This window comes from Alexandromys fortis, unplaced genomic scaffold, assembly GCF_014885135.2.
Source record: "Alexandromys fortis isolate MF-2015 unplaced genomic scaffold, M_Fortis_MF-2015_v1.1 scaffold_102, whole genome shotgun sequence".
In the NCBI taxonomy this organism is placed as follows: Eukaryota; Metazoa; Chordata; class Mammalia; order Rodentia; family Cricetidae; genus Alexandromys; species Alexandromys fortis.
This window is the reverse complement of record NW_026067984.1, coordinates 3,496,544-3,512,535: the sequence shown is the minus strand read 5'-3', so window position 1 is coordinate 3,512,535 and position 15,992 is coordinate 3,496,544. Positions and strand designations below refer to the sequence as shown.

Sequence of the window (15,992 nt, the reverse complement as noted above, 5' to 3'; positions counted from 1 at the left end):
AACACAGATTAGTGGTTGGTGGGGGCATGGGAGGGACTGCGGAATGGTAAGGATTGCCACTGTGGTTGGTTTAACAAACAAGCTGATTGGCCAATAGCTGGGCAGGTCGAGGTTAGCAGGACTTTTAGACAAAGGAGAGCTTGAAGAAGGCAGGATGCTGAGAATGGTGAGGGGATGTGGAGAGGCGATGGACTTGACTGAGAAAAGGTACCAAGCCATACGGCAGGGTGTTGATAAGAAATGTGGGTTAATTTAAAATGTAAGAGTTAGCTGGTAACAAAACTGAGCTACTGGCTGAGCATTTATAACTAATAAGTCTCAGTATGGTTATTTGGGAGCAGTTGCCAAGACACAGAGAAACTCCGCCTACAAGGGATGGCCAATATGCGTGCCAGACAGGCCAGGGGACTAAGTTCCATTCTGATAATATACAGGGGTGGGAGGAGTTGTCCTTTGTCCTCCACATGTGTACTGTGTCATGGGTGCACACATACACACAATAAAAATAGTAAGCAAATACTTTTCAGATACCCCACAACTACCCTCCCTTTTCTTTCCTCTTTCCCATCTGGAGATGAACCTCGGTGGCAGTTCCAAGTACAGTTCAGATTAAGCAAACGAAATGCAGAACATCCATCTCCACGCAGGGTCTCTAGAGAAGCAGCCAGTGGAGAACACGAGTCACAGGGATCACTGGACCAGCTTACACAACGGGGCTGGTGGCTCAGTATCAGCCATCCGTGTACAACAGTTCTCAGTCACGCACCCCCATTCTGCCTTCCAGCTTGGGGGAACCTGTTTTGAATGCGTTTGTTTCACGATCATCTACTAGAGAGAACAGTTTGTGAAAACCTTTGCCACATAACAGGACAGCACAAGGCTCACTTCTAAAAGTGCTCCTTCAGTGAGTCAACACACCATCTGAAACCTTACTGGGCAGGATGGTAGGGACACACCCACCTTCTCGTACAAACGTCATTTAGGGATTGTGCTGACTAGTTTTATGTCACCTTGACATAAGCTACCATTATCTGAAAGAAGAGAACCTCAACTGAAAAAATATGGCCACATAAGATCTGGTTGTCGGGTACATTTCTTAGTGATAGATGGGAGAGACCCTGGCCTGTTGTGTGGGGGGCTTTACCTGGGGTGGTGGTCCTGGTTGTCTTTAAAAAGCAGGCTGAGCAAGCCCCGATGAACAGCGTTTCCCATACCCTCTGGAACAGCTCCCACCTCCAGGCCCCTGTCCCTTCAGGGATGGAAGTGTAAGCCAAATAAACCCTTTCCTCCCCAACTTGCTCTCTGGTCATGGTGTTCATCGCAGCACAGAAATCCTAAGACAGCGACTAGATATCACCGATTTTGCTTTCTTCTGAGACACGCGTTAGCTTCTCCAGGACGCTGATTTTCCTCCTAGTATTGGTTTCTAAAATACATGCATTAAGAATTGAAGATAATCAAAATATATAAAGCAGACTAAATATTCTCCTGTAATTCCACTACCTCACCTCACAAAGCCATTGCCATCAATCTGATGCGACTTCATTAATTCTGAGTATGCACTAGCTTACAAAAATGCTTGTACATTTTACATAAGCAATCTTAGTAGCCCCGCCCTAATGATCTAGTGTTTCCTTCCAGAGACTACTGAGAAATGTCGGATCACAATCCTAACGCATGCGTCCCTATGGACAGGACCTTGGGTTAGTGTAAAGGATCAGAGAGCAAGTGTACAGTGCGCACGGGTGCACGCGTCAGATTCTTCCTAGAAAGGAAAGAGGGCAAAGGATTCCAGGAGTTTCCATCAGCCTGGAAAACTACTACACCCAACGACAGCATGCAGGATGCGACCTCAGAACTTGAAACTGCCCCAACCCAGGGCAGCTTCACTTGGACTCATTCCTGACTACACACGGTGAGCCATCGTTCTTGATGGCTGCACTGCACTTAGCTGTCTGCTTTAGAAATAAACACCGCTGATGGGCACAGGGAGCAGTTTATTGTAAAGTACAAAGCAGCAGTGACTTCCGCATCAACGCCAAGCTAGGAACAGAGGGACAGCCATGAAGACAGTGCCCACTAAAATCTCTTCCTCTTGATAATCTCTGGTTTCCAGCTGACTGGGTGAGTTTCTTCCGTCTAAAAACAGAACAGTAAACACAGTGTTACTTTACCAGTTTGTTTTTGTCCCACACGAAGACCTTGTCTTTGCTAAACCACACTACTTGGCAGGACATGTTTAATGGATCCTGAGGATTTTAAAACCATCTGACCAACTTCTGGCATTATCCAGTCTAATAAAGGAGGAACGGCTTTATCACATGTTCAAAGTCAGATTTCTGTTTAGATATTACACCACCATGGTAGAAACCACTGTTCATAACACACTTGTGGTTCCAGATTTCATTTCCACAGAAGTCTACTATTTGCTACTAAAATGCATCGTTTTCCCAGTAACTGCACTGACAAAGAACTGGGTCTAAAGGTAATGTAACAATGGAGCCACCAGCATCACTGAATCACACAGAAGCCAAGCTGACCACTGCAGATGACAAATCCCTCAGGACTGTAAGGAGTCCTTCTCTTTCTGCAATCAAGTGAGAAGCCCTGCTAAACTGGTGTGGCAGCTCTTACTTTAAAGGCGTGTAAAAAGCTGGGTGCTTGCTCATGCCCAATCCCTGACTGGGGAGGCAGAGGCAGGAGTCTGCTCTAATCCTAAGGTCAGCTTGAGTTACAACGTGAGTTACAAGCCAGGCAGAGACACAAGGTGAAGCCCTGTCTCTACAAAGTGAGTTACAAGCCAGGCAGAGACACAAGGTGAAGCCCTGTCTCTACAAAGCACACAGTTAAATGAAATCTGAAGCAAGAAGCATACATGGAAAGCAGCACTTACCGCAGTCTCGTCCTCTCTGTAAACTTTAATAGTTTTGTCGGCTTCTGCTGTTAGCAACCGGCTTTCCGACTGATCAAAAGCACAAGCAAATATTCCCGACTCACTGTCCAAAGACCCAGGCTGGACGGCTGCATGGACCCGCTGAAAATTGTAGCCAGTTCTCCAGTCCCAAAGGTGCATGGTGCCATTATCAGCTGTGAAGGAAAGGCGTGGTTAGGATTCTATCCCTTCAACAGCTCAGGTGACCCAGGAGCTAAACATCACAACAGCGCTACAAAGACGGAACACACACACACACTCACTCAAATTCCCTAATAAGGTTTTAGCACTTTCATTTGTGTTTAATTCATAACATTTGAAATCCAACCAAACACGGGACAATTCCTAGCATAAACCCCTACCTTCATCACACGGGAATTCCAAGAGGACTAACTATACAACATGCTGCATGGGTTATCAAGACATCATGAACATGCACATAGACCCCGTCAAGTGAGCACCATCACAACACAGCTGTGATGCTGTAGGAACTACGCTAGCTCCCCCACTTCAACAGAAGGGCGAACAACACAGCACAGAACCCTGCGCACCTCCAGACACAAGTACTCCGTCGGCATTGACTGCCAGCGTGTTGATGATGGCGTTATGACCGGAGAGATTCTGAATGAAGCCTCCGTCAGGGAACTTCCACTGCTTTATGTTATCTGGAGACCCAGATGCAAATGTGTAACTGGAATAAAGATTGACAGGAGTTCATGGGAAAGTCCACGCATTACAAAATCTCCCAGACAGAGACAACTTCAGCGCAAAGTCATCAATATCTCTGCTCAGCAATATCAAGGCCCAGCAGCCTTTCAAACAGTGGAAGGCATTTGAAATCCCAGAGTAATGCTTTCATTTCTTCAGTGTTCTACGCTGACTTAGCATAACAAATGTGCACACCCAATGGGCAAAAAACCCTATGGCAATTTTGGAGAAAGGGAGAGAAGGAAAGAGAGGGAGGCTTGAGAGAGAGAGGAAGGAAAGAAGAGACAGTAATGGGAAGGAGAGGGCCCAGCGAGGTGAGTCGGGGTGACCTGACCTGAGTGACTTGTGCTCCTCTTCCACACCCCCACCCCCCCACCCCCGTACATTAGCTTCCTCCTTAAGGACGAAGCTACTCTGTGTCTGTCTCAGATGTCACAGGACAATGTATATGCCCCAGGCTATGATGGGTAAAGAGCATGTCCCAAATGTACTTAGCTGGGACCACCCCCTTCTGCCGTGCAGGTCTCCCATGGCTCAGGCTATCTGTCACTATGAGGAAGGACTGCCTCCCTCACTCCACAGAGCATGAAGCACAGCAGCGGCAGTCTGTCCGAAAGCAGCACGGGATGCAGGACGGCCCGCAGTCCTGGTGCTAGAGTTCCACTGAGACAGAGACAGAAAAGCCGATTAGCAAACACACTTACTGTCGTGGATGTAAGACCACAGCCCTGACAGATTTCTTATGATTCGTCAATGTCACTCTTGTCTTTCCAGCCACCAGATCCCATAATCGTATTGTGGTATCGTGACTCCCTGTAATGAAAAGACACGCACACAGAGACAGACATGGGCAGAATCCACACGTTAGAACATGGTAAACATGACGTGCTCCTCTGTACACGACACACTAACTGGAAGCCCTGCCACTGTGAGGCATCCCCTCAAAGTTCTAAACGTGCAGCTTTATTTAAACCCAGTTCTGAAGATGCCCGACTGAAGCATTGTGAGAAAGCCCGGTGGTTAAGAGCAGTTCTTCCTGGATTAGGTTCTCAGCACCCACACAGTGCTGCATAACCTGTAACTCAGCTCCAGGGAACCTGACCCCTTCTGTCTGGTGTGGGCACCAGGCACACGCGTAATGTACAAACATACACTCAGGCCAAACACACATAAAAATTTAAAAGTAAAAAAATAAATAAAATACCCGATCCACTATCAAAAAATATAAACAGCAAATCAAAGCAATCTGCATTTTATCCTCCAGCGACTGGGGGAGCCTGGATCTTGTGTCTTAGTACCTCTAGGTAACAAAATCAAGTGAAAGAATTAATCTGCGGTCTTAGTAAAGTCCCGCTGTCGTTCAAGTAAGACTCGCGCCTGTTCTGAAGGTACTGGGGGCGCGGCGTTTTCCAACTTTAACTCCCTAGAACGAGAGTCATGACACTCTAGATTGACACGTGCCTACATCTAACAGCAGTTTCTAGACAGCTTTACAATAGCTAACACATCCTATGATACATAAAAAGCACAAGAAAGAAACCTTGCAATCCTAAACTTCAAACGCCATGACTAAATACAAAGAGACACTAGAGCACAGCAGAGGGAGGGTGGGGGGGGGGCAACAGCTCAGGCGCAGACTGCAGGGCATCCGAATGAAGGGGTAGGGCGGAGAAGCACAGCGTACCGGTGATAATCTGTGGTTCTGCAGCCTGGCATCTCACAGTAGCAACTGCATTTGTGTGTCCGGACAACGTGTGCACACTGGCTTTAGTCCTCACGTCCCAGATCTGTGAAAACACAAGCAGAGAGCTCTGAAACAGGACACCAGCCGTCTGGACACAACGAAGAGAATGCACAAACGAGGACAATGATCATTTGCTTTGGGGAGACAGAGGCGCAGGAGACGGAAGTTCAAAGATCGGATACTGATCTATCAGAGAATTAAACGGCTAGTGGACGACCTCTGTGAAAGCCCAGGGCAGTGGTCCTCAACCTTCCCAAGGCTGCAGCCCTTTAACACAGCTCCTCATGTTGTGCTGACCCCCAAACATAAAATGATTTTTGTTGCTACTTCATAACCATAATTTTGCTATTATAAATCATAATGTAAATGTTTGATAAGCAGGATGGTCTTAAGTGAGCCCTACGAAAGGGCTGGTTAGCCCCGAAGGGACGACCCACAGGTTGGGAACCACAGGCTAAGAACTGGAAGCTGTCACAATGTGCGGGCAGGACACTGACAAGAGGAAACACGGACGTCGTGAATCCACTGTTCTCTATGGAAAACCACACGTCTGCATGTGCGAAGACACGCACACAGCAGCAGCTCACTCACCCGTGCGGTTGAATCTCGACTACAAGTCACCAGGACGTCGATTGTGGGATGCAAATCCAGACCGTACACCGCACTTAGATGGCCATGATAGTGCCGTATGACCTTGTTATACTCAAGATCCCAGCACTTCACTTGCTTGTCTTCTCCACAAGAGAACAAGTAGGGGCTCCTCGTGCTCACGATCACACCACGCACCGTGCTGATGTGCCCAGTCAAGGACAGCTTCAATTTGCCACTAGCCAAGTCCCAAATCTGAAATCAAAGAATTGTTTTGCTTTACCCTGGCTACCTCCCACCAAAATTGCAAACAGTGACATAACAGTGACTGTACACATAAAAACTAAGACGGTTTACACTGATTCCTCTCCAAACAACAGCAGGAAAAAGCGCACATTCAGACTGGGTAAGAGTTTGCAGGCAGCGACAAGGCTGATACCCCAATGCTTAGGCTTACTGATGGTGAAAATACCAACAACACAGCACCCGAGGGCACAGCGGAACCCAGAAAAGTACCAACAATGAAAACGTCCACCCTCACTACATCTCTGCGTTCAGTCCCAGTGCACCCGCACAATGGTCCAACTACCAGCTCACTAACTTTGGAAAGAAACTTGCGCTTTCTGTACCATTCGGGCTAACGTGTAGTTATGACAATCTACCTAAACAAAAATACAGCTTACCACAATAAAAACATCAAAACTAAAAACTTTAATGTTGAACAGTAAGAAGCAGGTTATAGAATTACCTGCACCGTCTACCCATTTAAAATACTGAACTTTTCTAAAGAATGGATCTTTAAGCGGCTGGAGACATGGCTCAGAGGTTCAGTTCCCAGCAACCACATGTAATAAGATCTGGTGCCAGCTTCTGGCCTGCAGGGACACATGCAGGCAGAACATTGCATATATAATAAATTAAATAAGTAAATCTTTTAAAAAAAAGTATCTTTAAGACAATGCTATGTGAGAAAAACAAGACTCAAAATTTAAAAAAAAAAAAAAAAAAAAAAAAGAGGATTTTTGCCAGGCATAGTGATACACACCTTTAATTCCTGCACGAGAGAAGCAGAAGCAGGTGGATCTCTGTGGGTTTGAGGTCAGCCTGGTCTACAGAGCTCATTCCAAGATAGCCAGGGCTACACACAGAGGCCCCGACTCAAAAATACAACACCAAAGGGAATAAAACAGAGCCGGTCGTACATACACCGGCTATCAACATAGACCAACACAGACATACTGAAATGCACGTGTGTGAGGGTCTAACAGTGCACGCCGCGTACAGTCTAGGCTCTCAGAGTACTTCCCCTACATCTCCTCAGAGAAGTATGCTTCCATTATGCAATCACAGGATGAAAACTCGGTTCAGTAACAGTTGCATAGAATTAACAGTAGGCCATTAACATGTTTACAAAACAAGTTTGAATGTCGCTTTGCAAACAGGAATTGCTGCAGTTCTGACAGTAAATTTTACTGCACGCAGCAATCTCAAAAAGAACCTACAGCATCAATTCCTCCTAGGAAGTAACCTAAGGAACAGACCCAGCACCTTCCTTGTTACCTTTATAGTTCTGTCGGCAGAGCCAGTAACGAACCACTGATTGCCAGGTTCCACAGCAATGCACCGAACCCAGCCAAGATGCCCACTGATAACCTAGGGAACAGAAAGGGAAGTGAGCAGACTCATCCATATGATATTTAAAATGCACCCAATTTTAACACCCTTGCATTCATCAAACTACAGTTCTATAAAAATGGACAGTTATATAATTCACAGTGAGAAAATGAACTTCTTTTCAATGAGAGAATCAATACAAAATTGAGGTCCATCTATACAATGGTCTACTACTAGCCAAGAAAAACGAGTGCAATTTATTTCAAAATCATTGAGTGAAGAGCACTATTTTCAAGAAGCAACTATTACACACTTTCAATTTCATGGCATAATTTTTTTTTAAAAAAAGATGCAAGTATAATAAGAGAAACAAATCAGCAGTTGCCAGGACTAGCGTGTCTAACTACAGCAGTACTTAGTGCGTCGTGAAGCCATGTCATGACTATGGCAGTGGACACCCATCAGACCCACACATCCAGTAGAGAGGACGGGGATGCTGGCTGTCCGTTCCTAGCTCATATTTTATCTTATAGTTTATTACAGCAGGGATGATCACAGGCCAAAAAGCTTCTAGGGAATCTTCTTCACTGCCACAGAAAATGCTTCTCTTTCTTAATTATCTGCTCTCCACATTTAGTACCGTCCACCAATACCTTAAACTGCACTGTATTTAAAAACAAAACAAGCCAGCTCACTCCTGGCTGACAGGAAGCCCTCAATGTGCTCCGAGGTAGAAGGAAGAGCAGATCCACTTACCCTATAGAGTTTCCACGGTGGGTGCCACTGGGGTTTGGGCATTGTAGGGGCTTTTTTAGCCATTAATGCAGAGTTCTTGGTATTGCCGGCCTCCATGATCATCTAGATCAGACAATCATCAGATTACACAACTACCATGGCTGACACATTGAAGGTTCTAAGCCACTAATTCAAAAGTGCAAACTGAAAGACGATGTATGAAAGAATGTTTTCCCCCCATTAACAGAAGAGGAAGACACCTAAAAAACCTTTTCTTAACTTAAAAAAACAGGTATAAAGCTTCACCAGAATGCTGCATGTTCCATATTTTTAAAAAGAAAGTAAAAACACCTGAGGCAGACAGAGTCCTGTACTCTGAAAGATATCCCTGTGCACTTCAAAATTCAACTGAGCCAACTACTTGTCGATCAACTTTAGGCAAAAACTTGGTAACCTCCCTTAATCGCTCCATTTTCTAATAGAACTAAATATTATTTTAAAATATGTATTAGCTGACAAAGGCTCAGCATCCTTAATCCAAAAATTTACTTGCAAGTGCTCCAATACCCAAGCCTAATTTAGATTTCAGATTGAGCGCACAATAGCTAATATATTCGCTAATAAATTGCCCACCAGATGTTGAGGCCTTATAGCTAAAGACACCGTGCACCTGGGTTGTAAGACACAGAGAAAACAACCCGGGAACTGAAATGGAAACTCTCCCTATTAGCCAACTTTTTCAGAAGTTCTGCACAGGCTCTCAGAGGAGAAAAGGATCAATGATCCTCCCCAGCTCTGACTCCTATGAACTTCAGTACCAACTGGCGAGGCACGATGTGGTCATTTGTGTACTAGTGACGTCACTGTTAAAGGAGTCACCAACTGCTCTTTGCTTGGATTTGAGGCCTGTTCCACAGCAGGGAACCCATACCTGGTACCATAAACCTGGTCAAAACCATACAGCTAGGAATCCTATAATACCATCTCCTCTAACACTGCGGAAGAGAAGTGGGAAGAAACCAAGAGACAAAAGTTAAGGGAAGCGCTGAGCAATGCCATCTTCTGAGCCTAACGCCACAGCTGCAGTCTTACGCTTGCAGCAGTCACAGGAACCTGCACTGGGCCTGCACAGCCTGGCCCATCAGCCATGAGCTGTGGACAGGGAGGGGCACTGAGTCTACACAAGCCTGGTCCCATCGGTAATCAGCTGTGGACAGAGAGGGGTACACAGGCCTACACAAGCCTGGTCCCATCGGTAATCAGCTGTGGACAGAGAGGGGTACACAGGCCTACACAAGCCTGGTCCCATCGGTAATCAGCTGTGGACAGAGAGGGGTACACAGGCCTACACAAGCCTGGTCCCATCGGTAATCAGCTGTGGACAGAGACTACAAACTACTGAGATTTTTAAGAGAGAAGGGGTCGTTGTCTTCAGGTGTGTACCTACTGCTGAGCCCGCCAAGCTCAAATGGACAGTTCCAAACCCACGGTCTGCACACAGCCTGGTTAAACCATGGGTCACTAAACAAACACAGAGATATGGAAGTGGAGGAATCTGTAGGAGGAGGAGGGCTAAGGGGGGAGGTGAGAGTGATCAGAGGGCATTTGTTTACATAGATGGAGTGTCAACACGCACCTGTAAGTAATTTTAAAACATGTGTCAGTATTCCAAGAAAAAAAAATCTAAGATCTAATCCAAAGCACTCACAGTGCAAGCCATTAAATAAGGAATACACAACCTAGAGGATCTACCATCAGCATCGCCCCCTTAATCCAAAACTGCATTAAAGCTATAAAATCTACCCTTAGGCGGTCTAAACTGGGCCAAGGGATGTAGCTTAATTGGGAGATTGCTTGCCTAGCATGCAAGAAAGATCTGGGTTAATCTCCAGTCTGTAGGAGGTGGAGGTAGCAGGATCTGGAGTTCAGGGTTAGCTCAGCGACATAGGGTCAAGGCTAGCCTGGGCTACCTGAGACCCTATCTTGAAAAAACTTAAATTATCCTCCCAAGGAGACAGAAATTCTGAACACAGATCCGCTCTGAAATGTGGTCTCTGCCAAATGGGCTCCAGCACTGTTTTCAGGGCTGTGAGATGCTAAGGACTATCTTGGGCTGCTATGTTATTAACAGATCCCAGGACAGTGTTGACTTCAGTATCCACGTAAGACTTTTAAGATGAAGGAAAGGAGGGAATCATGTTCCAAAAGCTACAATTCTGTAGTTTTCTGACCCAGGAGACTTACAGAGTTCATCGCTGTGGGCTGGGAACGGTCAGAAGCTCCTGGGTGTCGGTACTCACTCCCAGCAGGTCCAGTACGATTTGCATCAGCTCTGCAGAATGGAAAAGTCATGAAATAATGACTCAGCACCTCTCTAGTTATGTGTTCTGGACAAACAAACTTTCTCTTATGACTTCTGTGAGCCAGCTGGGCGACAACTCAGTTGGTGAAGTGCTTGCTACTACAAGCATGAGACCTAAGTTCAACTCCCAAAACTGTTGCTAAAGAAAAAAAGAAAGAAAGAAAAAGCATGGTGACATGTGCTTGTGATCCCTACACTGGGGACAGGACAGGCACACTAGGGCTGCCTGCCTGCCAGCCTAGCTAACCTACTTGCTGAGTCCCAGGGCAGTAAGAAACCCTACACAAGTAAAGGGAGGAACAGGAGTTACACTGTGGGCTAAGGCCTTGTTTAGTCACCTGACTCCAACCTCAGCCTACAGTAGAAAGAGAACCAACTCCCCAACGCTGTCCTTCACTTCCACATGAGCACCGTGGTGGACACACGGAGACACACACACAGAGACACACACACACACACACACAGACATAGACACAGAGACACACACAGGATTCTTTCTAATGGCACACTAGTGGTAGCAGCTGGCTCCCAAATGCACACACATTAACAAGCAACAACTGCAATGGTGGGACTCTCTGTGACAGCCCAGCAGCCGTACCTGGCCTGATTCGGCAGCGCCACAGCTAAGGACTGTGCGGCTGACTCACTGGGCATTCTCTGGACCTTGGTGTCGGCGGTCAGGGCAACACCTGTGGACATAAAGCCGTCCTGTCAGTACTGCTGTCGACCGTAACCCCCTGCACTGCAAACACAACTGGAGCGAAACACAGGCGTTTCTAAGCAGTGACGGCGTGGTAGTCTTGATTCAGTTCAGCTTTTAACTTTCTCACAATACACACTGGTTAACACACAGCTCAGATGTGAATACAAGTGGCTGGGCATTAAGAGCCACAAAAGACCACTTAATAAAGTTAACTTTTGTGATTCAGACAGTATGTTCACAAGCAAATAGCAGTTATTTAAACCTCACACACACACACACACACACACACACGCACGCACGCACGCACACGCACGCACACGCATCCGTGCTTGTTTCAGCCACACCTACTCATGCACGTATCCAGGCACCTACACATTTGTCTAAACAGAAGAGGCAGTGGTGTGGGCCTAGTACAGCCTTGGTGTCACCTACCAGGTCCTGGAGGGTATGGATGGGTACCTGTCACCAGGTATTCAACATCTTGTCCTAAAAGAAATAAATTCATTGCCAGCATATTTATCTTTATTCAAGTATCTTTTAAAATGTATCATCAACATTAACTACAGTTTTCCTCTCGAACTAAACTGGAGCCGCAGAAATCAAGGGAGTTGATCATTTTGCCTATAACCTCTACCAAAGCAAGAGTGAGCACGCATTTCTGTCTAGCCGTGCTGAGAACACAGGCTGTCCTATTCACTGACAACTACCTGGGCAAATAATTTCACATGGAATACGAGATGCTCTTTGTTCCTTGCAACTTCATCTTCCTGAATTACAGACCACACAGATGGTCTCCCCATGGGCTCGTAATAAACCTCAATGTTTCCCTGGAGACTCCACTGAAACTTTGTCCACCTCTTAAGAGTCCTGCTACTACATCCTGTTTTCTAGTAAGAAGTCATCAGCAATGAATCTCAGCTACTACTCTGAAGAGACAAGTCAAAATTTCCACTGTACAAGTTATCAGTCTTCCCTAGTGGGGCACTAAGAAAACATTTTTTTTTTTTTTCTATTTTAAAAGTTCACATATAAGCCTGAGAGACCTCACCTTGATTGGCAGGATACTGTTTATGGGGATATGACTCTGCTGCGTTCTGAGGTCCCTTCTCCTTAAGATTCTCTTTAGAAGTGGGCATATGCAAGACAGGACCATACTCATTACGAAGCTTGATTGCCATCTTCCGCTTGTGACTATTTAAAAATCAAAAACACAAAATGCATCCTTAAGTACTGAAAACACATTCACCAATGAAATACTCATATAGCCAGAAAACGAGCACATGAGCTAATACTTTATTCCCGCTCACATACAGGGTGTTTTCAAGTTAAATAGTATTTTAACAAGTACAAAAGTCCAAAACATTTCCATACCATATATATTTATTTTTCTCATAACATATCATACAGTATTCATTAAATCCAAGTAGGACCTTAGTTTGCAGCCCAATAAACATAAAGGCTTTTTCAATGAGACCTCAAGGGTCCAACTGAACTGAAGGCATGGACAAACTAATATAGCTTTAAAAAAAAAAAAACCTTCAAATGTATGATAACTTGCTAGTTAACTAAAATGTCAGACCCAATGACAGCACTAAATTAGCTCGTTTTCGAGAGAAATATACTTACATTACAAAAAAAAATCCACCTTATAAATTAAATAAAAATGCAAATCAAAGAAAAAGCAAAGGACAAAGAAGGGTACTGCACACAACACAATCCCAGACTCAGGCTGGTGAGAACCAAAATATGCTCCTGAAAAGTGCTCATTATTCTAAGGAGCAAAGACGGAGTAGAGGGACCGGCCAATGCCAGTTCACCAAGGATTGCTCTGAGAGTAGAAAGCTGATTCATCGAAAATAAAAAAATCTACTTTTCTATTGCTGTGACAAACACCACAGCCGAGGTAACTTATAAAAGAAAGTATTTAACTTGGGGCTCATGGTTCAAGAGGGTTCGAGTCTTTGACTATTCAACTGGGGACCAAGAGAGAGCAGGCAGGGTGCTGGAGTAGCAGTGGATAGCTTATACCTGACCCACAAGCATAGGGAAGGGGGGAGCGGGAGCAGGCTAACTGAGAATGGTGTGGGCTTTTGAGATCTCACAGCCCACCCCAGTGACACACCTCCTCTAAGTCACACCTCGTGATCCTTCTCAAACAGTTCCACCAACAGGAGACGGAGCATTCAAATGCATGAGCCTATGGGGGCCATTCTCCTTAAAACCATCACACTGGATATTTCTAAGTTATGACCAGCTAATGGGATTTTTACCGTAAAAGATAAGACAATAGAAAAAAAAAAAAGAGAGTAAACCACTTATAGTATGATTGAAAGCCACTGGCTATTGCCCAAGTAGCCTGTGAGTGTCTGCGCCGCTTTTACACTTTTAAATGTCACCTTCTCTCTGCACTCTTCTATCAATCTTAAAATTTAAATACTTCAGTGACTGAAAAGGAACAAAACTTGCCTCTCTTCATCCAAAGGCACAGGTTTTCCATTATCAGCTACAAACATGTCATGGGTCCTCTTCAGTGACCTGAACACCAGCGTGTGTACAGAATGCTTCTGGACCTCCTGCAAAGAAGCCACCAAAAATCACACATGGAACCGCAGGTGACCCACATAGCCACATCAACACTGGAATGTTAAATACACAGCAGTGTAGTAATAGGAGCGGCGGGGCTGCATCCCCAGCATCCCGACCGCATGGCTAGCTTATGCCCGAAATAACAACACACAAACTGTATTCATTTAAACACTACTTGGCCCATTTCTATCTAGGCTCTTCTAGGCTAATTCTAACATATTAATTTAGCCCATTTCTTATCATCTATGTAGCACCGCTAGGTGCGCTTACCAGGAAGATTCTAGCCTACGTCCATCCTGGGTCGGAGCTTTATCACGTATGCCCAGGAGAGCGAAGCAGGGCCTCTGCTCCAGAGAGCAGAGCTGTGGAGTCTGAGCTCACTTCCTCTTCCTCCCAGCATCCTATTCTGTTTACTCCTCCCACCTATGTTTTAACCTATCAGGGCCAAGGAGTTTCTTTATTGCTTAACCAATGAAATCAACAGATTGATATATGACACTCCCACATCACAGCAGGATGCACGCTCCACACCATCTAACTAGGTGGTGCAGTCAACAGCAAAGATGACAAAGCTCCTGTCTGGCCGGAGCACTGGGTAAAGTAACTGAATGAAACCTAGGATAGTAATGTTTACTCCATTTACTGAGCTTGCACTCTATCTGGCACGGAGTGTGCTCAAGAAATAACAGACAAAAATAAGCAAAATAATTCCACATTTTGGGAGGTTCTATAAAAATGGGCAACGGGATGAGTCAGAGGAAAAAAATATTGCTAACTGTAATTACAAAAGGTTTATCTGAGGTGATATTTAAGCAAAGGGAGACAGCCTGACACAGAACAGAGGTATGAGCTTTGCAAGCTGAGGGAAAGGCCAAGGCAGAGGTGTTCAGATAATGCCAGAACAGAAGCACAGTTGTGACCGCAGTGGGACTGAGGGCTGCAGCATAAAACGAGGCTTCCTAGGGCTGGGCAGTGCTGGCGCACTGTTAATCCCAGCACTAGGGCAGGAGGCAGCGGCAGGTGAGGCCAGCCTGGTCTACAGAAGGAGTTTCAGGACAGCCCGAGTTACACAGAGAAACCCTGTCTCCAATAGCTCCCACCCCAAGGGTGGCTGAGGTTCGGACCTCTGCCACACCTACATTTTTATTCTAGTAACACTGGGCCAGAAAGGAGCTTTAAGCAGTAAAGTAGGTCCAATTCACATTTTGTTTACGTTTGTGGTGAGGGAGGCTGAATACAGCTCCTTGTGAAGGAGTGAAGGACACTCCTTCAGTGTGTTCGTTAAACACAAGCACCTAGACCAGCCTGAAGCTCATTCATCAGTCCCAGCAAAAGGTGCTGGGCCAGATTAGAAGCACTGCAGTGGTCTGGAATGCAGCGGGTGAAATTAAGAAACGTTTGGGAGACGCGAAAACAAACCACAATCAAGCAGGGCAGGCTTTACTCGGGTAAAGTAACAGTCCGCACTGACAGGAGAGCTTGGACCAGCAATCCCAAGCCCCGCCTCCGGGGACAGCGCCAGCTCCCAGGGACACACACGGACCGCAAGGTTCTCCCTCAGGCTTCCCGCCGACGGAACCTCGGAGCCGGGATGCCATCGGCCTTCCTCTCGCCCCGAGATCCCGGGACCCCCAGTCTCGGCTACACAGCTCCTCTCCCCAGATTCCCAGCACTTGCATCTCGCACGCGTACGCCCGTGGGCAAAGCACAGCTCCAGAGACAAACGACTCCCGGGCGTTACTTTACCTCCACCATTGTCGCCGCGGCTCAGCCAGCTCCTCCAGCAGCCAACTAACTCGACGCAGAATTCGCCGCCACTATTCTACGGCTCCTTCCGGAGACTGGAGCCCGTCGGCGGAAGTGACGCCACCCGCGCACGCGTATTGGCCGCCCGCCGCAAGGGGAGAGGCCGGGGGGCGGGGTCTAGCCGCAGGGGCGGGGCCGAGGCGGAGGCGGAGTTGAGCGGGAGCCGCGGGGAGGAGCTGGGCGGGGTTTAGGCGGGGATGGGCGGGATCTTCGG

The 15,992-nt window shown here is 46.4% G+C and overlaps 1 protein-coding gene across 1 annotated transcript; it reads right to left on the bottom strand.

Annotated features, from left to right (window-relative positions):
• Positions 1–1,982: 1,982 nt before the first annotated feature.
• Plrg1 (pleiotropic regulator 1) lies at positions 1,983–15,844 on the bottom strand. The gene is made up of 14 exons (XM_050158854.1): positions 15,719–15,844; positions 13,853–13,959; positions 12,435–12,577; positions 11,819–11,872; positions 11,282–11,372; positions 10,566–10,653; positions 8,343–8,444; positions 7,533–7,625; positions 5,976–6,227; positions 5,325–5,427; positions 4,345–4,453; positions 3,484–3,623; positions 2,894–3,087; positions 1,983–2,139 (listed from the first exon to the last, which is right to left on the bottom strand). The coding sequence occupies exons 1-14, from the start codon at positions 15,725–15,727 to the stop codon at positions 2,080–2,082; spliced, it is 1,545 nt and encodes a 514-aa protein (XP_050014811.1). The 5' UTR covers positions 15,728–15,844; the 3' UTR covers positions 1,983–2,079.
• Positions 15,845–15,992: the final 148 nt, after the last annotated feature.